Source organism: Vicugna pacos, chromosome 1, assembly GCF_048564905.1.
Source record: "Vicugna pacos chromosome 1, VicPac4, whole genome shotgun sequence".
Classification (NCBI taxonomy): Eukaryota; Metazoa; Chordata; class Mammalia; order Artiodactyla; family Camelidae; genus Vicugna; species Vicugna pacos.
Genome location: NC_132987.1, coordinates 68,141,829 through 68,166,936, shown reverse-complemented (window position 1 = coordinate 68,166,936; position 25,108 = coordinate 68,141,829). Strand labels below are relative to the sequence as shown.

General features: G+C 40.0%; 1 protein-coding gene across 4 annotated transcripts in view; it reads left to right on the top strand.

Moving 5' to 3' along the window:
• Positions 1 to 10,493: 10,493 nt before the first annotated feature.
• The window catches only part of CFAP91 (cilia and flagella associated protein 91), a 72,604-nt gene continuing 57,989 nt past the window's right edge, over positions 10,494 to 25,108 (top strand). For 3 of the 4 annotated variants that reach the window (XR_012074244.1, XM_006210348.4, XM_072964388.1), the window contains exons 1-5: positions 10,494 to 10,758; positions 17,268 to 17,344; positions 17,855 to 18,012; positions 19,061 to 19,144; positions 20,264 to 20,320. Coding sequence is in view for 3 of the 4 variants with exons in the window: in XM_006210348.4 (XP_006210410.1) it covers positions 10,632 to 10,758; positions 17,268 to 17,344; positions 17,855 to 18,012; positions 19,061 to 19,144; positions 20,264 to 20,320 (503 nt within the window). In the remaining variant the exon portion in view is untranslated. Of the gene's footprint in view, positions 10,759 to 10,943; positions 10,964 to 17,267; positions 17,345 to 17,854; positions 18,013 to 19,060; positions 19,145 to 20,263; positions 20,321 to 25,108 lie in introns of those variants that run through there. The other variant, XM_072964403.1, reaches the window with a different exon arrangement.

Below are 25,108 nucleotides of genomic sequence, written 5' to 3'. Positions count from 1 at the left end.
CCTCCCGGGTACTAAAGACTTTCCATGTCCCCGGTTTCTTGTTTGTAGGAAAAAGGCTTCCTCCACCTAGATTTCTGCTGAGTCCCAGAGGACAGATTCAAACAGTTAGTGATTAGAACAATAGGGTTACAGGACTCCTAGCCCTTCCTGAAGGCGTACATAACAATCTGATACATATCTGGGCTTGGTTACAGGAAGTAAGGCCCCCACCCAGGAGGGGGTTGATAACTTCAGTCTGAGTACAAGCACCTGGCCCCCAGACTGATTAGAACCAGAAGGCTGATGATCGAGATTACTGGAACACCACCCTGTTACCGTACCACCAACCAATAAAAAATTAAAAAAAAGAAAGCCCACATCCTGCAGTGCTCCCTGCAAATTTGCTTCTAAAAACTCTTCTCTGAAGCCCAGAGTTCAGGTCTTTTGAGCTTGAGATGCTCGTTCTCCTTGCTTGGTCCCTGCAATAAACCTTTCTCTGTACCAAACAATGACATTTTGGTTTGTTTGGCGTCACTGTGTGTCAGGCACACAAACTTGGGTTCAATAACAGTTGAACGGATTATCTACATTTATAGATGAGAAAATTGAGGTTCAGAGATGGACGTGATTGTTCAAGGTCACATAATGTATACGTAACAGCCCTAAGTCTCCACGTCTTCTCCCTCTAAGGTCTGTGCTCTCACTTAATTTGTCTAAGTGTAAGGTAAATATTTCTTATTTTTAAATTAATCATTGTTCTGTATTTAATTGTGCTACTGAACTTTTTGGTCTAGGAAATGAACAAGGAAGAAAAGATAAAAATAGCCAAGAGAGGTTAGGCAGTTACGAGAATTGTGATCAGCTGTAAACACAGAGCATAGACCAAAAGACTGAAACAACAGTTTCAGTCTGCAACCGAGAAAAGATTCTTCTTGCTTACTGTCCTTCCCTGCTTCAGTGAAGACAGACTTGCAGTGACCACACTGTGCCCCACCTACACTTCCTTTAACCTGCTGTGTTCAAGGTATAAACAAGCCCTAGGTTTCCTCCCTGAGCACTGGGAGTCTTCAACTCTTTCAATAACTGCTTCTTTGGGATGGAATATTCTCCTGCCCTTGAAGAAAAGACTAAAGGGCATTCCTTTCCAAAGTGAAATATTTAGTCATTTATATCCAGCAACTCAACTCTCTGCTTGTCTCAGAATGAATGGTACAGCTAACCCACAAGTGTGTGTTACTTTTTCTTCTTCCTTTTAATTTGTGAGTAAGTAAGCTTTCAGATCAACTACTGATTTTTATGTTAACATGATGCTTTACTTTGCTTACCTAGCCTAAATGCCTTTAGACTTGTGGGATGGCCTATCTTAGTGAAAGGAAAAGTAGGCATATAAAACACTGTCATTTAATGTTTCCCATTCTACCCAAGGAAAAATTGCAGTAACTCACTTCCCCTGAGAAAAACACAATTTTAGAGAGCTGGCATTAGAGATGAAATTGAGAGTAGGTAGACTGTGGAGGCTCAATAATGAAAGATGAATTCAACCATCAGTTTTACAGAGGCAACTCTGAGGTTTGTTATCAAGTTTTTGCTTCCCAGTTACAATTTTAACCAGCAATACTTAACTATTTTAAGCCTCTGGTGCTCTCTGTTGTTGCTATAATTGCTAAATTAGTAGGCAGCAAGAGTTGCAGTGATGACTGTATTGTGCTTTTTCATAACTACAGTAAATATGTTATTGTATGGTGCTTTGAGGACACGAGCTACAAATGGTCCATGTAGGCATTCTGTGGGTGCAATGACAGCCCTGGTGATGTCACAAGCAACAACTAAGTTAGTGCTTTCTGAAGTTCCTCCATGAGAAAGGTACTCTTAGCCATTTTTCATGTCTAACTAACCCCAGGTGTGGAGACTTTAGCAAGGAAGGGCAGGTAGTTGAGCTGGTAGGGAAGGAGTGACACCAAATGCCAGGAGAGGAGAATTGCAAGACTTCAATTCTCACTTGTCTGGTCCTAGGTTCAGCAGTAACGTTGTATCATATTTATATTTCTGCCTCTGCAAAAAATAGGCTTTCCAAATTCCACAGATAAATAGGTGCTGTACACAATTCTCTATAGCATTTCCAGAAGTCTGAAAGGTCTGAGATGTTGCCCTGTTTGCCTGCCACAGTTCCATGAATGCTGGTAGAGGCTAGCAAACTGCTGGGTCAGAGATGAAGGATCATTTATTACCTACAGCAGAAGTGGCCAAGTATTAGCATTTTCGCACAAGTTCCCTGAGCCCCAATTCCCACAGGGTGATGTGAAGAAGGCCAGGTGACAGCTACACACTGGGTCACATCACAGGAAAGGAACAGGGAGTCCAGGAAATCCAACTCTTCAATAATGGACAGTGAGAAAGCCTGCCCTTTGCTCAAAGGGAGACACGATCTCTGACTTCTAAGGCTGCAAGCAAACCTGCCCCTGGTTCCAGAGACACCCACTCTCTCTATTGTTCAAGTTTGTTTCCTACACAAACAAAAGAAAGGGCAACAGCTCCCCTCCTTGCAAGACAAGCAGAAGCATGAGACCCATGGAGTACTGTCTCCATAACAGGGCAAAGTATAACTTTGATTTTGATGAAACTGTATCATTAACCAGCACCCCTTCCCAACCTAAGTTCATAAAGATTGCCTATTAGTCGTTTCTTGCTGTGCAGCACTATTACCACAAACTGGGTGGTAATACACATTTATTTTTGTCTCCGTTTCTGTGCTTAGACATCTGGGAGCGGCTTAAGTGGCTCCTCTGAGGGCCTCACAAACGCAGTCATGATTTTGACTGAGACCATGGTCTTATCTGAGATTCAGTGGGGGGAGGGGGTGGAAAACGCTTCTCATCTTACTCAGGTTGTTGGCAGAATTCAGTTTCTTGCAGTTGTAGGAATGAAGGAATTGGTTTCTTGCTTGCTGTGGACTGGAAGCCACCCTCAGCCCCTCAGCTCTAAGAGGCTACCTGTGGTCTTTGCCACTTGCTTCCTCCAAGCCAGCAAGGGAGAGAGAGCGCAACTCCAGCAAGTGGCCACTGCACTCTCTGTGAGACAATCGTGTGGGTGTATCTGATCACATTTGACATGTCTGTCAGTCAGCATCTCCTAATATGTTTATCAAGGGGGCTGGCGATTGGCTACTTTAGATAATTTGTCTAATGAAGTGAGGAAAAGTCATCTTTCTGTAGGGGGGACATTCTAGCTGAGACCTGAGATGATGAGTCAGCAGTGATAAAATGGGGGGCAGGGACAAGAAACATTCTGGGAAGAAGGAACAGAAAGTGGGGAATGTAGCCATACCCACAGACAGAAAAATATTATCACGCCATTATAGTGTATTTTTTGTTTGTTTTTGTGTCTGTTTTCTCCACCATTCAGTGAACTGTAGCAATTATCTCAGAATCTTCAACACCTATTTCCTAGTAGGCAGTAAATTTATGTAATAAATGGATAGATTTAGTCATTTAGGAATCATTTTATTAAGCTTTCACATACCAGGTACTTCAGAGATTCAGAATGACCATGTAAAGACCTGTGCCCTCAATGAACTCACAACTGTGGGAAGCAAAGTTGCAAAAAATTACTGCTATAGGGTGGTCAATGCTTTTGGTGCTATGACAGCACTGGAAGATGAAGCCTCACCCTGTTTGGGGTTTGGGGGAAGCTACATAAAGGTGGCAACGTTAGCACTGAGTCTTTTTTTTTAATTGAAGTATAGTCATTTACAGTATGTCAATTTCTGGTGTACAGCATAATGTCTCTGTCATACGTACATATACATATTTTAGTTTTCATATTCTTTTTCATTAAAGGTTATTACAAGAGATTGAATATAGCTCCTTGTGCTATACATAAGAAATCTGTTTTTTATTTTTGTATATAGTGGTTAACCTTTGCAAATCTCAAATTCCCAAATTTATCCCTTCCAACCTCCTTTCCCCTATAGCCATAAAATAATTTGTCTCTATGTCTGTGAGTCTGTTTCTGTTTTGTAGATGAGTTCATTAATGTTCTCTTTTTTCTTTCTTTTCTTTTTTAGATTCCGCATATGAGTGATATCATATGGTATTTTTCACTCTCTTTCTAGCTTACTTCTCTTAGAATAACTATCTTCAGGTCCATCTACATTGCTGCAAATGGCATTATTTTATTCTTTTTTATCCCTGAGTAGTAGTTTTGGGTTTTTTTTGGGTTTTTTTTTGAGATCAGGTACAAGAGGCCGAGGCTCAGGAGAAGGAAAGAGGCCAGGCAGGCCCAAGTGATTACAGCCCTTCAAGGGCAGCCACCGTCCCTAAGTCCTTGGCCCCCAGCAGCCTGAGACAAGCCTGATGATAAATACAACATCTGCCACTGACCTGGTCAGTGGGCCAAGAAAGCTCCCCATAAGGACAAACCTTCAAGATCTGCCTGTTTTGTTTGTAACAAGCAAGGTCATTGGGTGGCCCTTTGTCCCTTGAGCCAAATCTCACAAGGGGGATAACCGGCCTGCGGCCAGGACTAAAGAAGCCCCCTCCGGTCAGCCACAACGCAAGAGATCTTCATCACTGGGCTGGAGCCACGGGTACAAATGGATGTGGCAGGTAGGACAATCGCTCTTTTTTAGATACTGGGACCACCTACTCTGTCCTAACTTCCTTCTCCGGACCCTTCTCTTCTAGATTCTCTACCGTCATGGGAGTCACAGGTAAACCGACCTTAAGATCCTTTGCTTCCCCCCCTCCTTTGCTGTTTATGGGACGAACGCACATGTGCACACTCTCATGCATGCCAGAATATCCTAGCCCCCCTTGAGGCCAAGACGTTCTTTACAAGTTGAGAACCTGAGTTATCCTGGGAGAAAGTCCCCAAACTTTCACCTCTTTATAACTCTTACTGCTCGCTGGGGAAGGAGAAAAACTTCCAGACCCAGAGGCCTTGGAGAATAAAATTAATCCTGCTGTCTAGGATCAAGTTATTGCAGGGCAAGCAAAGACAGCTGCTCAGGTTGTCATCTCCCTCAGAGATCCTACCTGGCTCCCTAATCAAAAACAATATATAACTTATTTATCTGCTCCCTTACTCAAGAACAGGCCATTCAACATGCAATCCAAAGTCTTCACTTCTTGGCCAAGCGGGGATATAGAGTTTCCAGGTCCAAAACCAAAATGGTCACACAAGAGGTAACTTGTGTAGGTGTTGTTCTGACTGCTGGAAACTGTAAGCCTTTCCCCTGAATGAAGTCAGGGAATCTTACAACTCCCTAATCCCACTACTTGAAAACAGCTCAGGGCATTTCTCGGACTAACAGTTTCCTGTAGGCTTTGGATCCTTACTATGGGACTATAGCCCAACATCTATATGATGCTTAAGGGACAAAGATGACACAATACCTCTCCGGTGGGGAACTTTCCAACAGGAAGCAATGGAAGAATTAAAAAAATCTCCTAGTAAGATCCCCAGCCTTGGGGCTTCCAGATCCCACAAGGCCCTTCCAGTTCTCTGTTCATGAGAGAGGAGGAATAGCCCTGGGGGTCCTCACCCAATGGCTGGGTCCTACCTAACAGCCTATGGGATACCTCTTCACACAGCTAGATCCCACTGCTTGAGGCTGGCCTTCCTGCCTAAGAGTGTAGGGAGCCCTCTCCACTCTCCTGGAGGAAGCTTTTAAGCTAACTCTGGGGGCCCCTATACAAGCATACACTAACCATCAACTTTCTGACCTTTTAAAAGGCAAGGGACATTTCTGGCTCTCAGATGCTCAGCTTCTTAAATAGCAGGCATTCTTACTGGAAAACCCAGATATCACTGTCTCTGTTTGTGGGACACTCAATCCTGCTACACTATTAGCATTACCAGAGGAGTCTCTTCCCTTTCATCTATGTCATGAGACCCTATCCATTTCTCTAGGAGCTAGAACAGATCTCACCGACCAACCCCTGGAAAACCTTGATGAGATCTGGTTCACGGATGGGAGCCACATATTCTTGTGAACCTCTTAGCGATCTGCAGCTTCTTTCCAAGCAACACTCCGGTGAGACTCTTCCATCGCCCTAGGGGACTATGGATCCCTGTTAGATAAACCTCTTTCTTCAGTGTCTCCTGGTTCAAGTCTTATCTCTTTTAGGGCCCCTGCCAAACTGTTTTAATACTAATTTATTAATATTAATAAATATTGGGGTGTAGGCGCACCCCGTGTCATGTCTCTATGAGACGGGGTGCCCCGCAAGGCCCAGGCCTGGGGGTGGAGGCCCAGTGCACCCTTATCATGAGTCTATGAGCCGGGTTGCCTCTCCACACACATGCTTGTGGTTGGCCGCAAAATGCACCCTTGTCATGTGTCTTAATTGTGTGCATATCCATGCACAGGTCTCGGAATGGATCTGCACTTATATCATGTGTCTATTATATGAGGGTACATAATTACACAGGTCTGTGTATGAATATGTATATATGTCATATGTATAGTATGCATTATATACTTATATAGACATATATAATATCTATACTTATATAGTATGTATATTATATATGTGTATATCCATACATGTCAGGTTTGAATATATATATATTTATTTTATATACTCGTGTCTGTGTATGGATATGTGTATATATGTGTATATATATATATAATATGTGTATCATATAATATTTGTGTATGTATACATATATAATATAGTATATATGTATACTATGTATATTTTATGTGTGTATCTCTATGTGCATGTCATTGCATGGATATATATATAAAAATATAACATATATTATATATACACATGTCTGTGCATGGATATGTATATATTCAATATGTATATTATATAATAGATATGTATTGTTTAATATAGAGGCATATAATATGTATATTATATATGTGTATATCATATATATTATATATACACATGTCTGTGTATAGATATTATATATATAATGTGTATATCATCTAATATATGCATGCATATATAGTATAAAATATATATATATATAATATCTACATATATAATATGATATACATACATATAAAATATGTATATTCTATTGGTGTACATCCATCCCCAGGCCTGTCTTACTGAGACCTCAGCTCATACTGGGGACCAATCATCTTTTCTGTTTGTTTGTTTCAGTATAGGTAGAGTTATTTAGAGATCCATCAAGAGGCACGAGAAAGGCCATGAGGTGTGGGGGTTGGGTGCCCAGAGTTGAGTAAAAGTAGGCACACATTCCTTAGACAGTGTGGCCATGTCCGAAGAGGGAGAGAGAGGGGGCTGCAGCCTTGGGACTGTCTTGGCACCTGTGGGCATGTTATTCACCTTGCTAACATGTTACAATGGTTGTATAATAGAAGTCAAGATCTACTAGAAGTCAAATCTCCCACCATTTTGAGACTCAAGGCCTGCTGGGAGTTGAATCTTTCACCATTCTGGTGTTAATTACTGTGTTATTCTTTGAATGTCTGTGCCCTGCCCCCTTCCTGTCTTATTCCCCCCTCAGAGATTTTACTCCCATCATCTTTTTATGGGGTTGTAAAGGGATGATGGTCCGCCTTCTGAAACGACTTCAGGCTGGGTAGGGGTGTAGATTCTGCGTATCAGGGAGTAAAAAATCTCTGAATGGCCTGATCTAGGGGCCCCAGGGGCAGGACAGCCTTTTGTTTTTGTGTCCAGCGTGCTGCGGGTATGGGCCATCATTTCATGTGGGACTATTGTAACCCACTGTTTTCACTGACTTCTGATGAATTTTTTTTAAAGATGAATCACCTTTGTAACAACTTAACAGTCTGTAACAACAAAAAGACTTAAAAGGCATGGTTAAACATCTGTAATTGATACAGATTTGTTTGTAATTACTAGAATTATGACTGATTATATTTAACTTAACATATTAAATCATCCTAATATCTGAGATGTGTCAGGTTTTCTATAAACCATCTTATAGCTGGGGCTACAGAGAACTTTTTGAATTTGTTAGATATTTAAAATCCTCATTATGTATGAAACCTTTTTCTTTTTTTCATAGTTTTTTTTTTAATGAAACTCTTACTGAAAACATACATCTTACTTTCCTACTGTATATGAAATACTTATTTTGGGAGCTTTAATTACATATATTATCATTTTAACCCTCAAAAACCTTAAATCTCTGGTAAAAACCAAGAAGCAAGCAATAGTGAACTGGTTGTCATATCACCGTTTCCTCACTGGAAACTTATGTTTTTGTTTTTTTCTTTCCTAAAGCTAAGGTAGATAAACTTAGATCTTCCCAGTAATTAATGTTTTAATATTTTATAAATGACACAGATAGTCAGTGAACTTTTTAACTTAGTTTTAAGTTTTAAGTACCAGAATTTGGAGAGACACTTTTAGGTAGATATTTTCAAAAGAAAACTCCTATAGAGTTTACCCCAAATCTCTTTTTTGGTTTACTTTTGGAAGTTCTTTTATATTGTTACCTTTTTTGTTGACAAATTTGTAACAGGTATAATAAAGTTTTGCTTGACCTCTAGGAAGCCTAGGCACAACTGAACTATTATACTTAGCACTGATGTCTCTAAAGGCATGTTTGTATTAATTAAACCAACAAGCTTAAGCTAGCTTCAATACCAATACCAGTACTGAATCTTTTTAGATAATGTGAACCTGAAATTTATTTTAGCCAATTTTCCCTATGTTTGAGTATTTATGTAAGTACATAATTTCCTTTCAGCTAATTAAAGAGCTCTTTTACCATGTAATTTTGCCAATATTTAATTTTGTCATTAATTTAACCATTTAATTTTGCCAATGAGTAGGATGTAATTAGGGCTGTCATCGCCCTCTACATCCCAAAGACTTGGGGTCCTATGACTAGAGGGGGGAATGTTAAGCGATTTAGATAGAAATGAGCCCTGGGACAGGAAGGGAAAAGGAACAACCCAGCACACAAGGAACCTGAGCTCCCAATCAACCAGGGCGCAAGGAACCTGAGTTGTAAATCAATCAATCAATCCCTAGGCCTAGGGGTGGAGGTGCACCCTGTGTCATGTGTCTATGAGTCGGGGTACCCCTCCAGCCCCAGGCCTGGGGGTGGAGGCACACCCCATGTCATGTGTCTGAGAACGAGTGCCCCTCCACACAGAGGCCTGGGGGTGGAGGCAAAGTGTACTCACATCACGTGTCTGTTAACCGGGTGCACATTTATACACAGATCTGGGTATGGATGTGCATCTATATCATGTGTCTATTATATGGGTGCACATAAATACACAGGTCTGTGTATGGACATGTATATATATAATTTGTATATTATGTAATATATGTACATATACATACAATATATACATGTATGTATATTACATGTGTATATCCATACACATCAGTGTATGAATATCTATATTGTATGTATTATATATACACGTCTGTAATAAAGAAAATTATTGAAGGTATTACAAATTCACTGTTCTAGAATAAAAGACTTAAGAGATACCAAAATGCAATGTGAAGACTTCTTTTGGATCTTTTGAGGAGAACCAAGTATTAATGACATCTTAGACTTAACTAGAGAAATTTGAATATGAGATATGAAGGAATTTTAAGTGTGACAATGGTGACTAAGTTAAAAATCCTTATCAGTTTTAGATGCTGATTAATTTAAGGGTGACCAATGTCTGGGGTTTGTTTTAAAATACTCAAGCAAAAAACGGGTTAGGAGAGGAGTCAAACTGGATTGGTAAAATGTTGATAATTGTTGATTCTTGGTGCTGGTTAATGAGGGCTCATTACCAAAAGTGGATTCACTTTTGCCTATGTTAAAAATTTTCCGTAGAAATTTTATGAAGCAGAATCAGTGCATACTACACCACATCACATACAGCTGATTTAAAGCCCAGCGGCAGCAGCAGGAGGATCAGCAGTTATTACCCAACCCACCCCAAACGCAGATACCCGGGGCCAGAGCTCCTAGTATGCCTAAGCCCAAGGTTAGAGCGCGATTCTCAGCTCCAAGAACAAGTCCTGTGGAAACGGGATGTCTGAAATGAAAGCCCGGAACTATTCTAGAAGGTTCTGAGATTTCCCAAGGAGTTTCTAAGGAGGCGACGGAGTGTTACTAACAAACTGCTTCTGGATTTGAGCAGCAGCCGTTTCCCCAGTCTGCGGCCAAATGGCGTTGACCTTGGGTGGGCGTCCTAAAACTCGCGGCTAGGTGTCAGAAGCATAGTGGGAAGTGAGGCTGTCCCTCCCAGCCCCACTCTTCCCTCTCCGATCCCCTCCCTAGGCCTGCCCTTCTGGTCCACCTTCCTGCCTTCCCCTTCCCTTCCCCCACCCCTCAAAGCTCCTGGGATCTGCGGTTTCCAGTCCTTCCGCTCCTGCGCCTCCCCCCAACGCTTACTATCGTCATCGCGCTCCTCCCCTCCCACGCCAGCCCCGCCCCTCCCTGCACGAGCCCCGCCCCGTACGTTCACCTAGCCCCTCCTCTCCCGCTCCTCGCCCCGCCCCCCTCCTGTCGTCACCCGGCTCCTCCTCTCCCACGCCAGCCCCGCCCCTCCCTTCTCCTTTAGCTCTGTAACCTAGCCAGGTCCTTCCCCTCCAGCGCTTCCCAGGAGTTACCATAGCTACGGTGCACAGAGCAGCTAAGTCGCACTAGTTTATCCCCGCTAGGCACAGTGAAGAGCCGGCACTATGAGTCACACAGTGACCATCGAGGAGCCCCAGGCCAAGCCGCAGGTGTCTCAAACCAGGTGGTGCGGAGGGAGATCGGGGGCCTGGGGCAACGTCTCTGCCAATCGAACGTATGATTTCCTGTACGGTAAGGGCGGCTCCAGACGTCCCTCCTGAGTTGTCGACTCCTGGGCCATATAGGCTTCGAGACGGTGGGACCTGGTCAGGAGCGCGGTCGACAAGACAACCCTCAGGACAGATAGATCCCTTGCCCGCGGTTGTGTTTTTTTGGGCGGGGGCAGCTTCAAGCCCTCCAGGTGGCGGTGCTCTCAGGGACGTCTTGGAAGCCACAGGTGTGCTCTGCTTCTCAGAGCACCCAGCGGGGCCACCTGACTCTTCTTTTCCTACTAACTTGCGCTAAGCGATTTTCCTAAAACCAGTTCTTGGGATTTTGGTATCCAGTAAAGTATGCAATGATTTGCAGGCTTGGAGATTCACTCAATACGCCTGCGTTCAAATTGCATAAAATGCCCAAATAGAATGACCTTCCCGCTTCCATTCTCTGGGCAACTCCGAATTTGGCATTCTAGTAAAGAAGGGCCAGTTTATCTCACCTTTGTTTTTAGGTTTCCCTTTTTCTTTAAGCTTATTTTTAGCCATCAAAATATCTTTTATAAACTAGGTCCGCTAGTTTCTTTAGGCCAGTAAAGCCCCAGTTTATTTTAAAGCCCTGGCTTTATGTTCATTTATGTTCTGTCTCTTCTACTAGACCGTAATTTCCCTGAGTTCTTTAAGTTCTTCCGTACATTTTTGTAGCCTTCTCAGCACCTATTCCAGTACTGGTACTTATGTGCCTAATAATTTAATAAGAATTATTTGTTGAGTGATTGAATTTAGTACTACAATAATTATAATCAGTAAAGCATAATTTTTTCCTCCAGTTTTGCCCTCTGTAGCCCCACCCTCTTCACCTGAATCTTGTATTCCTTTTAACCATGTGGTATCTCCTCTGGGATTCCCAGGGTCTCCTTTGGATGGGAATCTTTAGGGTAGCCATTTCCTGGCATTGGGAATATGTGATGATTGCTTACATCTGTACATTTGTTGGTGAATTAGTAGCCATGCTACTGTCCTGCTAATTAAAGTCTTTTAAATATGATATATTTTCCCCAGCTTCCAAAAATATTTTAAAATATTTTCTGAGTTTATCATGAGCTCTTTCTTCCTTTCTTTCCCCCCAGAATCTGCAATTTTTTATACTGTTCCCTAAAAGAAATCATTATGTCTTGAGTTTTGAAACACTTCCTCTCTCTCACCATTACTTGGTTGTGACAACTTCTATGTTAGAACTGTTTCCACAACACAGGAAAATTGGTTGATGGGCTCTTTCATGATTTTCATGGGAAAATTTCCCCCATAAAATTCATGGGCTTTTGATAACATTAAGCCTGGGGCTAGAAGGATTGGTGTTCAAATCTTAACTGCCAATCAATAAGTTGCTAATTTCTTTATTTTATTTTTTAATTAATTTCGTGGAGTATAGTCGATTTACCATATTGTGTTAGTTTTAGGGATACAGCAAAATGATTCAATTGTATATATTTTTCAGATTATTTTCTATTATAAGGTTATTAAAAGATATTTAATATACAGTAAATCCTTGTTACTTATCTATTTTATGTAAAGCAGTTTATATCTGTTAATCTCATACTTCTAATTTATCCCTCCCCGCTCCCTTTCCCCTTTGATGAGTATAAATTTGTTCTCTGTGAGTCTTCTGTTTTGTATATAGATTCATTTATATTATTTTTTAGATTCCACATATAAGTGACATCATATGATATTCGTCTTTCTCTGTCTGACTTACTTCACTAAGTAATATTCTCTGGGTCCATTCATGTTGCTGCAAATGGCAATATTTCATTCTTTTTAAAGGCTGAGTTAGATTCCATTGTGTCTATGTACGTGTGTGTATAAATGCCACATTTTCTTAAGCCAGTCACCTGTTGATGGGCACTGGCTTCCTTCCATGTCTTGGGAATTGTAAATACTGCTTCTATGAATGATGAGGTGCAGGTATCTTTTCAAATTAGAGTTTTCATTTTTCTGGATATATACCCAGGAGTGGGATTGCCAGATCATGTGCTAGCTCTATTTTTAGTTTTTAAAGGAAACTTCATACTGTTTTCCACAGTGGCTGCACCAATTTACATTCCCACAGTGTAGGAGGGTTCCTTTTCTCTGCACCCTCTCCAGAATTTATTATATGTAGACTTTTTGGTGATGGCCATTTTGACCACAGTGAGGTGATACCTTACTGTGGTTCTGACTTGCATTTCTCTGATGGTTGGTGATGAGCATCTTTTCATGTGCCTGTTGGTCATTTATGTCTTCTTTGGAAAAATATCTATTTAGGTCTTCTGCTCATTTTTTGATTGAGTTGTTTGTTCAATATTGAGGGTTTTTTTGGGGGTATATAGATTCATTTGTATTATTCATTTGTATTTATGAGCTGTTTGTGTATTTTGGTTGTTAACCCCTTGTTGGTTGTTCCTTTGCAAATATATTCTTCCATTCTGTAGGTTGTCTTTTCATTTTGTTGTTTTCCTTTGCTGTGCAAAAGCTTTTAAGTTTGATTAGGTGCTACTTCTTTATTTTTGTTTTTATTTCTTTTGCCTTTGGAGACTGACCTAAGAAAATATTGCTACAATTTATGTCAGAGAATGTTTTGCCTGTGTTCTCTTCTAGGAGTTTTATAGTGTCATGTCGTATATTTAGGTCTTCAGAACATTTTGAGTTTATTTTTGTGTATCATGTGAGGAAGTGTTCTAATTTCATTGATTTACATGTAGCTGTCCAACTTTCCCAACACTGCTTGTTAAAGAGAACGTCTTGTCTCTGTATATTCTTAGCTCCTTTGTTGTAAATTAATTGACTGTAGGTGCATGGATTTATTTCTGGGCTCTACTCTGTTCCATTGATCTATGTGTCTTTTCTTGTGCAGATATCACACTGTTTTGGTTACTGTAATTTTATAGGATAGTTTGAAGTCTGGAATGGTTATGTCTCCAGTTTTGTTCTTTTCCTTCAGGACTGCTGGGGCTGGGGGTCAGGGTGTTGTGGCTGCAGGAACTGGGGTGGCTGCTCTGCCACCTGAGATCTGGGCTGCCTTTGTGGTAGTCTTATCCCAGGACCTGTCTGCCGCAGATCTGGAGCTAGGCTGTGGTGTGGAGTGGGCAGAGCCGGGGCATTCTTGTTGGGAACAAACCACTGTGTACTCGTGCCCAGGGCCTATCTGGCTGAGATTCAGTGCTCCCCTGCTGCGTGTTCTCGTGGTGCTGCGTGCTGCCTGCGCTTACCATGTCTGCCCGTGTGCGCACTGATAATGGGCGCCACAGCTCGCCTTGGATCACACCACAGGCCCTCTGCATAACTAGACCGAGTCTCTGCCCAAATCTCACACCAGGCTGTGGTGTTAAGTGAATGGGGCCAGGGTGTCTGCCCCTTCAGATTGGGGAGTGCCACAGGGTGGCAGCCACCAGTGCAAGTCTCTCTCGGCCCTGATTGTTAGCAAGCATGCACTCCTTGCTGGTAGAGTCTAAGCTTTTCCAGTTCTTCTGTTTGTCTCAAAGGACTTCCCAGCAGGTAAGGGGGCTTGTCTCCTCCGTGCAGGATCCCAGGACAAGGGGGCTCAAATTGTGGCTCCACTCGCTGGCTCTCTGGGGCAAAGATCCACCTGTGTGGACCATCTCTTCCTTCCAGGTCCTTCCCAGGGGTGCAGGTCTCTACTCTACTCCCCCATCCTACCCAGTTATGTGGAGTTCTTCCAGCTTTGGTTATATAGCAGTTCTTCTACCGGTTTCCTGTTAGTTTTCCGTGAGGATTGTTCCACATGTAGATGTATTTTTGATGTGTTTGTAGGGAGAGGTGAGCTTCACCTCCTCCTACTCCAGCATCTTGTCCCCCAAGTTGCTGACTTCTTGAAGCCTCGGTTTCCTTGCCTATAAAATGGAGGCCTAGGGCCAACCTCATTGGGTTTTTGTGAGATTAAAAGGAATATTGCATATGAAGCACTTGATATTTGTCTAGGAGTGAGCAAGTGATAACCTGGTGCCTGCTACTACCTGGGCATCTCAGAGGCCTCTCTACTGTCTTTTGAGCACTGATTTTGAGCAGAGTTGTAGGATACATTACAGAATGTATAGTCATACATCATACAATATTGTGTGTCATTATCTTCTGTAGATAGCAAGAATGTTTCTGTAGATGTGTCCGTATACTCCTTATGGAAGTAAGAGGAGAATGGTTTATTACTTATTATTCAGACTTAGGGGAAATGTGGGTGAAACTAATTTCAGATGAACAGCACAATTGCAACCATTGACCCAGTGATATCTTTTAAATCACTTAAAACAAAATAATGTGGAAATTTCATTTTGCCCCATACTATTCCCAGTGTATCAGAGATGTTGAAGCTATATTCTTCCTTCTGTTTAAACAAGTGTATTCATTCTGCCTTCAAAGTAAGTTGCCTATAATTTGAGGACATAAAATCTGGCCTCTTCATTCCTGATGAGCCCAGTTTCCATCGCTTCTCAACTTAACTCACAGATGTAGATTTGGGTGATGCAGCTAAAGAAGTCTATATCTAAAGGCTCATGACTCCCTAATGTGTATCCACAGTCTAGACTTCTCTCCCAATCTCTAGACTTGTATATCAGATTGCTTACTTTACATCCACTAGGATATATAACAGACACCTCAAACATGCTTTTCTAATGTTATCCCCACAAGCCTGCTCCACCATAGGCCTTCCTATAACAGTTGATGCCAGCCCCATCCTCTAGTTGCTGAGTCAAAAAATCGTGGAGCCATCGTTGCATCCTCTGTCTCTCTCACACCATGCCAGTCCGTTCACAAGTACTTTCTGCTCTGCTTTGAAGATATATGTAGAATCCTGCCACTTTATTACATCTGTTGCTACCATCATAGTGCAAACCACCATCGTCTCCCCCAGATCACTGTCTGAACCTCCTCATAGGTCTCTGTGTCTCTCCTGTTGCTTTCGTGCAGTCTTCTTACCTGGGCAGCCACAATGAGTATTTTAAAACATCAGTCAGATTTTGTCACTCCTTGCCTCAGAATCTTACAGAGAGGGTCCTCATCTCACTCAGATTAAAAGCCAAAGTCTGTTCAGTGGCCTGCAAAGTCCTATGTGAGCTAGGCCCCTGGTAACTTCTCTATGCTTTCATCTGCTCCTCTTTTCTCTCACACTGTTTCAGCCATACTGATCTCTTTGCTGTTCTTCAGCCATATAGGGCATGCTCCCGTCCTAGCGCCTTCACTCTGTTTCCTCTGCCGGTAACGCTCTTTCTCCAGATGACATAGAGCTGACCCGTGGCTTTCAAGTCTCCTTAGCTGTCACCTCCTCAGTGAGGCCTGCCCTGACCACCCTCTGTAAAACTGCAACCCATTCTCCCTTACTCTGTTGTCCTCTTTGGTTTGTTAGTAGCACTTATTACCTCTAACATATTATATAATTTTCTCATTTGTTATGTTGTTGTTTATTCTCTCTCACCCATGAAGGCAGGAATCTTTATCTTTTTGCTGATGTGTTCCAAGCACCTTGAACACAATAGCCAGTCAAAAAACTTTTTTCCTGAATGAAGGAATAAACAGAGTCTGAGCCTCCTGTTGCTTTTCAAACTTGGTGGGACTATCAAATGTCTGCATCCAGTAAATCATTTGTGTTGGGTAACCGAGGAGTTACTAGGTTCTGGAAATTAACTCATCATCTGAATTCAAGAGAGACTTATTTCTAAATCACAATACCAATTTATTAATTTCTGTGGAGAAATATATGTTACTAGTCTGGACTAGTTGCTCAAGATATTTGTTTCTCAAGAGATGTGTACTTAAGAACAAGTCTCAAGTCATGTGTACTTGAGAAATCAAAGTCTGTATCAGAAGGTCATTTATGAATTTAATGTCACAGTGTTGGATTTTAAGAGATGGTATAATCAATCATGAATATTCTTCGTCACTTTAAAGACAGATCTAACAAATACATACTTATAACAGCAGGGCAGTCTTTTGTTGAACTTTGGAGAAATAACTTAGTCCCATCTTAAGGGATGAATTCTGAAGATCGCTGATCTTATGTCTTATTAGAGAGTGACATTTTCTTACTCTGTCTACCAGTTCTGGGTGATACACTGTTAAGAGTTTGTATCTTCCCTGTGAACTGAATGTGGGAGGTAGTACCCAAATTTATTGTCTCTTTCACTTGCAGATTGTTGTAGTGTGTGTATACGTGGTTTTTCTTCTTGGAGGATTTCCCGGGCTATCCAGACCCAGAAAGCAGTTTGTTCCTAGGAGAGAAGAGAGCCTGTTTAGACGGTGGTGCCTAAGAACGTGGTTGGCCTCCTTTTGCATTTTGAGTCTATAAACTGACTTCGAAATACACAGAAGAGAAATGCATCTCACAGACTCTCACTGGCGGCAGAGTAACAGGGCTATGAACTGCTGCAGAATAAGGCAGTAGCTACATTTTCTAATTTGTTTTCCAAATTAAGAAATTACATTGCTTTATCATTATTCTTAGCCTAGGGGTAGATACGTTCTATTCCTTATGCTCCTTTGTTGTTTATTTCACAGATCCGTTGTATATTGTGTCAAGTGAGAAAGACCACAACCAGGCAAATATTCAGGCCACCCTGATTCAAAGCAAACTGGTAGGTCTGATTCATCGACTCAGGCAGCCAGGTGAACCTGAACTATCCAGTTTCGCTGACCATGCTGACTGGGTTGGGTGATCACCAAATCTCCCCTGGATTTTATATTCCGCAGAAGTTGTTTTGCCATGATTAACAGGGGACCAGGTATCTTAATTCTTGTGGCCCAATGTGAGGATTAATTAACTAATAGTGAATAAAGGACTCATTATAACCTGAATTATTTCAATGAGAAAAGTAATATGTGCTTGTGTTGAAGGAATTCAAGTAGTAGAGAAGCATATACAGTGTAAATAAATGCTACCCTCAGCCTTTTTCACATAATCATCCATTGTCATCAGTTTCTTGAGTATCCTTTAGAGATATTCTATGCATATACCAACAGCCCTCTTTCTATGCCATATACACTGTTTTGTACCTTTTAAAAGTTACCAGTAGTAAAGTTCTTTAGAAAATCTTATGGTGTAATTTTGTCCTTTTTTTCCCCCTTCATTCCTGCCCTAACATTAGAGAAGGGTTCCCAGATTTAGAACCATGTTCAGTAGCCTGTTCCATTATCCAAGATATTCTGTATATTGGAGTAAGGCAGACCCTGTTCCATCATTCATCAGTCGGGAGTGGAAGGGACATGAGGAGAGACACCGAGAAGCCCTCCAGCAATTTGCTGCGTAAGTGTCGGGTAACTTCGGCTGCTACTCGTGTTTTTAATAAACGCATTTTCTTCCTCAAATTTTAACTTATTCATTCTGAGCTATTTTGTTTTTAACATTTATTTATTTTATATCGAAGTTGGGTCGATTCACAATATTGTGTTAATTTCTGGTGTACAGCATAGTGATTTAGTTATACATATATATATATTCCTTTTAATATTCTTTTTCATCTTAGGCCATTACAAGATGTTGAATATAGTTCCCTGTGCTATGCAGTAGGACCCTGCTGCTTATATGTTTTATGTAGAGTTAGTAGCTGCAAATCCTGAGCTCCCAATTTATCCCTCCCCACCCCATTCTGCATTATTTTAAATTGTAAAATTGCTATATTATACCTAGGCCAGTTGAGCTCAAAATCTCTTTCTTAACCCCTTGGACCAGAACGAGCCTGATTCAGGAGCAGTGGTTATAGGTTTATTGGTTAGTAGGTGTTCTCAGAAAGTTGGGGTGAATATGCATATTAAGTGACAACTTGCCACCAAAGGTAGAGTGACTGAATTGTTGTTTCTTTGCTCCATCTTAGGAATTGCATGTGTTCTTTTCTACTGGTACCCAAATAATATTTCTTGGAGACTTGTAGCTAAAGCACCTTCTGACATAAGTCTCTTGAATTCCTTATTCTTTTAATTATTTACAAGTTCATACCTAGAAAATCTCCTTTAAAAATGCTACCTTACAGCCTAGACATAAAAAGTTGTTTTTTAAAACTTAGTGACTCTCATGTGCTATTAACCAAAAGTGGGTATTTTTGTATGTGGGATTTCATAAATCTACTCATGTATTAGCTCTCAGTTCCTCTTGTTGGCTCCTGGTTTCCTGGCTCAGGGAAAGTAATTATTCTAGTCTGAGATGTAGGGCCCTCCGATGCATGTTATAGAAGACTTTGCTCTCAGTCTGAGATACCCTGTGTATCTCCTACTTTACAGACATAGAAATATGAAATAGAAATTATGTTTAGAAATGATATGCTAGACTTAAATAATGTTTTCCTGCTTCATTTTAGAACTGACACTTCTTTTCAGATGCCTAAAGAAGTTTGTGAAGATCCTGATGTTACTGGAAAGAATCGCTATAAATATTTTGAAAGGTAGGAAATAATCACCGATGAATATGAGCCCTAATATTATTAGAGACTTCTTTGTAATAATGATAGCAGCTATCATTTTTAAGTGCACACGGTGTGCCAGGCATCATTTTATAAGTGCTTTACATATAAAATAATCAATTTTCAGAACAGAAATATGGAAGAGGATATATTATCCCCATTTGATCAGTAAGGAAGCTGAGACCAAGAGAGGAGAAGTAAATTGCTCAAGGTCACAAAAATTAGCAAGTGGCAGAGCTGGGATTCCAACTAGGTCTGCCTGACCTTGGAGGTACTGCAAATAGGAGTGCATGTTTGAGGACAAAATGAAGTCATGGAAGAAGTGAGATACAGCAGAGACAGCATGGCAGCCAGAGTGCAGGGGAAATTGTTGAAAGTGGCCAAATAGGTGACACTTGCTCTCTTTGTGTGAATGTTGCCAAACCAACATGGTCAAAAGATTCACTTTGTTTCATTGTGATTAATATTCATATGATAATCATAGACTCAGATCAGATTAAAATAAGATGAAGATTTCCCTATAGGTCTTACCTGTGTCAGCAAAATTGTCTTGATATCATAAATGTATTTGAGAAAGTAAGTTTGTAATCCACATTATTTATAAGCAACCTCCTTGTGGAAGTTTTATGATGCTGATTTTTTCAGAGAAATGTTAAATTCTTGATGCACTATACTCAATTCCTAGACTTTTGTGGGGGAAGGTTTTTAGACTAAATCATTGGGAATTTCAGAATGGCTCAGGAAACTTGAGAAGTTGCTGGACGCTACCAACCAGCTGAAGCCCAAGTATTGGGCACTGTTTCTCAGAGTGTGGCTTGTTTCCCATCTGCAGAGAAAACCCTGGGATGTTTATTCAAAATGTAGATTCATTGGCTCTATCTTGTATCTGCTGAATCTTCTGGGCTAGACCTGGGAATTTGCATTCTAAATAAGAATCTTCCTGGTCCCCAATGATTTTGTGTATACCAAAGTTTGAGGAATACTGCCATACAAGATAGTCAAACTCACTGATTTCAAGGAACAAATATTAGCATTGGAAGAATGCTCAGAGTGCACACAATGCAAAAGTCCCATATGTTTGTGTTTTCCTTTCTCCTCTAGGCCTTTCCTTCCATTTTATCAACATATGCCATTCAATGTTGTTTATGCGGCAAACAGGTAAGTAACCATTATTTTAAAACTTTTTCCCCTAGTTTATTTTATTTATTATTTGCTTCCATATTTGTTTCCAGAAGATAGTTCTTTGAATCAGTATTTTTAAACTGTGGATCGCAAACCATTGGAAGGTCTTCTGGTGGGTCATAAGCAGCATTTTAAAACACAAAAAAGAATCGAAAATAATCAAAAGTATCAGATATATTGAGGGTGAGTTGTTTTTTGCTTATAACTTTTGTTTTAGATAGATACATATATACATATGTGTATAATGGTATAGTATTAAAATATATTTCTTATTATGAGTTATGATAAAAATAAAAGTTGAAAATGCTTTAAATGTCCTCTTCAGCTTCTCTGAAACACACACTTTATTTGACAACAGTTCTTCCTTTTATCAAGAAAACTAATCAGTGAAAATATTTTTTGAATACTGGAATTTTATAATTTAATTATCATCTGATCTACACAAGGCAATATGATATACAAAGATACATGAGACATGGTGTTTGTCCCACAGAGTGTGTGAACCAAGGTGAAAGGGAAGAAAAGGACAAAGACTGAATCTGGGATTATTGTGCAGTTCCCTGGTCTTGTTTTCTTAGGGCAAGATAGCAGGTTTGGTAATGGTCCCATTGAAAATCTAATTTTTGCTCTACTCTTTCCCTTGTCAATATAACTTAATATTTCTATTAGCAAAAAAAAAAAAAACAAACCCCAAGGTATTCATGAAATGAACAGGAAACCTTTTTTTACTGTCTCAGACATCTGAATAGAAAGTTAGATAGGGCTTGGCTTTCAAACATGCATTTAAAGATATGGTTACTCCTAATGATACAACATCTTATGATAGGATATATGTTATCAAATCTCTGTAATCCTCACGATAAGTGCCAACTATTTTCCCAGTTTGCCTCTAAGTTTTCAAGACTGTGTATGGATACCTTTGGCTCTTACGTGGACGGAGAAAAGATCCTCTGTTGTCTCCCTTGACAGAGTAACTTTGTGTGTTTTCACTTTACTTGGAAACAACTGCAGGCTTGTTTTCTATGAAATGCTTTGTATGAACAAAGGAGAAGCTGTGAGACAGGTGGCTCCCTATAGATACTTTTGGTAATTCTTTAAAAGCAAGCTCCCTGGATCACCTGTTTTGGAGGTTGTAATTGTATTTGGTCTAAAAGTTGTCTAGTTAATTCTGGGGAGTTCTGAGGTCTACAGTGATGAACTCTGGGTCTCTCCACTTCTTCCTAAATAATTGTGACATAAGGGATAAAGATTTCCATTGAGAGGTAAACTATGACAGTTGACATTCTAGATAGTCTCTTTCTTTCTTAGAAATTTTTAAGAAAGAATCAGTATTCCCTGTGTGAAGTCAACTCCAGAATACTGGCAGGGTTGAACTTTTGAGCAGGAAGGGTAATTCCATCTTTTCTTAGCAGGGATGGATTTGTCTGGGAAAAGTGGCCTTCTCCAGCCATGCCCTTTCCATGGCTAGCTGTTAGAGCCTTTACTTTAGGCTCTATGTAAGCATCATGGCGAAGAGCTAAAAAGTTAATATGTTTTAAATGTTCAATAGTGGTTTCCAGTTCCACTTGCAAGGAGCTTGCAAGTTGCCACTAACCGAAGATTATGAGAGAGACAGGCAAATATAGCGAGTAATAGCTACCCAGAACAGACAGTCATGAGTAGAAACTTCCCTGAGTACCATTCCCAGGTAGGAGAACTTGAACTATAATTGACAAATTGCTGGAGGTTCAATGTGAAAAACTCTGAGAGTGAAAAACTCCAGGAGGACCCAGTCATGGGGGGCTCCCAGAATTTAGTGATTTACCTTTAAGAGTCCAACAGAGTTCTCACAGTAAATATTGGAGAAAAATCCCCACATGCTTCTGGCAGGAAGAGGGAAAAAGGAATCATTTTGAAATATGCCAGAGCACTCTGTTCTTCTTAACAAGGCCAGCCTATGATTAGGCCTTTCTTTTAGTGAGCCTTTGCCTCTGGACTGTGAACTTTGTGAGTGTTTTTCAGTTGTTTTTTCTTCCCCTTCAGATGGGACAGGATGGCTAAAGGGGACTGGAGTTGGATAATTCATTATATATAAGTGAAATGAGTGACAGCAGTGATAAAGGAGATAAAAGGGAACAATTAGGATTACTTTGTTGTTATAACATACTTAAACTACTTGAGAAGTGATGTAGTGTTATTTGTATTTTGCAAACTCTGGGGCAATCACTAAAGAATGTTTTAAAAAAGGAGTATAACTGATGTGCTAATAAGAGAAAATGCAATCATATAAAATGTTCAATTGAAATCACAAAAAGCAGAAAAGATTGGAAGATAAAATAGGAACAAAGAACAAGTGCAACAAATAGAAAACAGTAACAAATATGGTAAATATTAACCCAGCTATCAATAATCACTTTGACCATCAGTAATCTAAAGGCACCTATTAAAAGACAGATATTGTCAGAGTGGGTCAAAAAAACAAGAACCAACTATAATGTTGTCAATAAGGACCCTACTTTAGATATAAAGACACACATACATTAAAAGTAAATGAATAGACTGGAACAGATTAGAGAGCTCAGAAATAAACCCACTCACTTGTGGTCAATTGACAAAGGAAGCAAGAATATACAGTGAAGAAAAGACAGTCTCTTTAGTAAGTTGTGCTAGGAAAACCAGGCAGCTACATGTAAAAGAATGAAATTACAACATTCTCCAACACCATCTACAAAAATAAACTCAAGGCAGGGGTATAGCTCAGTGGTAGAGCACATGCCTAGCATGCACGAGGTCCTGGGTTCAATTCCCAGTACCTCCATCAAAAAAAAAATAGAAGTAAATAAATATACCTAATTACCTTCCCCACCAAAGAAGACCAAAAAACAAGCAAAATAAACTCAAAATAGATTAAGGATCTAAATGTAAAACCTGAAACCATAAAACTCCTAGAAGAAACTATAGGCAGAACGGCAGAACACTCTTTGACACAAACAATAGTGGTATTTTTTTGGATCTGTCTCCTAGTAAAGCAAAGGAAATAAAAGCAAAAATAATGGGACCTAATTAAACTTAAAAGCTTTTGCACAGCAAGGGAAACAGTTGACAAAATGAAAAGACAACTTAGTGAATGGGAGAAAATATTTGCAAATGATATGACCTTATTTGGATAAGGGGTTAATATCCAAAATGTATAAACAGCTCATACAACTCAACATCAAAAAAACCCCCAAAAACCTCGATTAAAAATGTGCAGAAAACCTGAATAGACATTTCTCCAAAGAGGACATGCAGATGGCCAACAGGTACATGAAAAGATGCTCAACACTGCTAATCATCAGGAAAATGCAAATCAAAACCACAGTGACTTATCACTTCATACCTGTCAGAATGGCTATCATCAAAAAAACCACAAATGACAAATGTTGGTGAGGATGTGAAGAAAAGGGAACCCTGTACCTGTTGACAGGAATGTAAATTGGTGCAGCCACTGTGGAAAGCAATATGGAGATTTCTCAAAAAAGTAAAAATAGAACTACCATACCAGCAATTCCACTCCTGGGTCTGAAAAAAAACCCAAAAACACAAATTCAAAAAAAATGTGTACCCCAATGTTCACAGCAGCATTATTTACAGTTGCCAAAGATGGAAGCAACCCAAATATCCATCAACAGATAAATGGATTAAAAACATGTGAGATACACACACACACACACACACACACACAGAGACAGGAATACTACTTAGCTATAAAAAAGAATGAAATTTTGCCATTTGCAACAACATGGATGGACTTGGCATTATACTAAATGAAGTTAGACAGAGGAAGACAAATACTGTGATTATCACATGTGAAACCTAAAAATCCAACAAACTAGTGAATATAACAGAAAAGAAACAGACTCACAGATATAAAGAACAAACTAATAGTTACCAGTGGGGAGCTGAATGGGGGAAGGGCAATACATAGATAGGGGATTAAGAGGTACAAACTATTATGTAAAAAATAAGCTACAAGAATATATTGTATAACACAGGGAATATAGCCAATATTTTATAACTACAAATGGAGTATAACCTTTAAAAATTGTGAATTACTGTACTTTATACCTGTAACTTGTTATATTTTACATCACCTGTACTTCAATAAAAAATAATAGAAAAAAACAAAAAAGCAAATGGATAGATAAAAATATAGCATGCTAACACTAATTAAAATAAGGCAGCAGTAGCTATAATAATTTCAGACAAAGTAGATTTCAAAGCAAAGAAAATTATTAGGGATAAAGAGAAGCATTCCATTAATGATAAAGAGGTCAGTTCTCCAAGAATACATAGCAATTCTTAATGTATATGTGCCTAATGACAGTGTCAAACTACATGTGGCAAAAACGAATAGAATTACAAGGAGAAGCATATCAATCCACTATCACAGTGGGAGACTTGAACACCCTCCTATTAGAAAAGGATACATCTAGCAGGTAGCTATCACGTAATAAAAAGACACGGAGGAAACTTAAATGCATATTACTAGGAGAAAGAAGTCAGTCTCAAAAGGCTACATACTGTATGATTCCAACTATATGACATTGTGGAAAAGGCAAAACTATGGAAATTACAAAAGACCATTGGTTGCCTGGGGTTGAGGGGATTGGGGAAGAATGAATAGGAGCACTTTACTCTCCCCTAAAACCAGCTGAAATGAAGAGAAAAAGAACATGTTAGTTGGGAGGGACACTGTACTCTGAAGTTACCTAGGACCTCTGTTAAAGTAGCACTCCTCCTTTG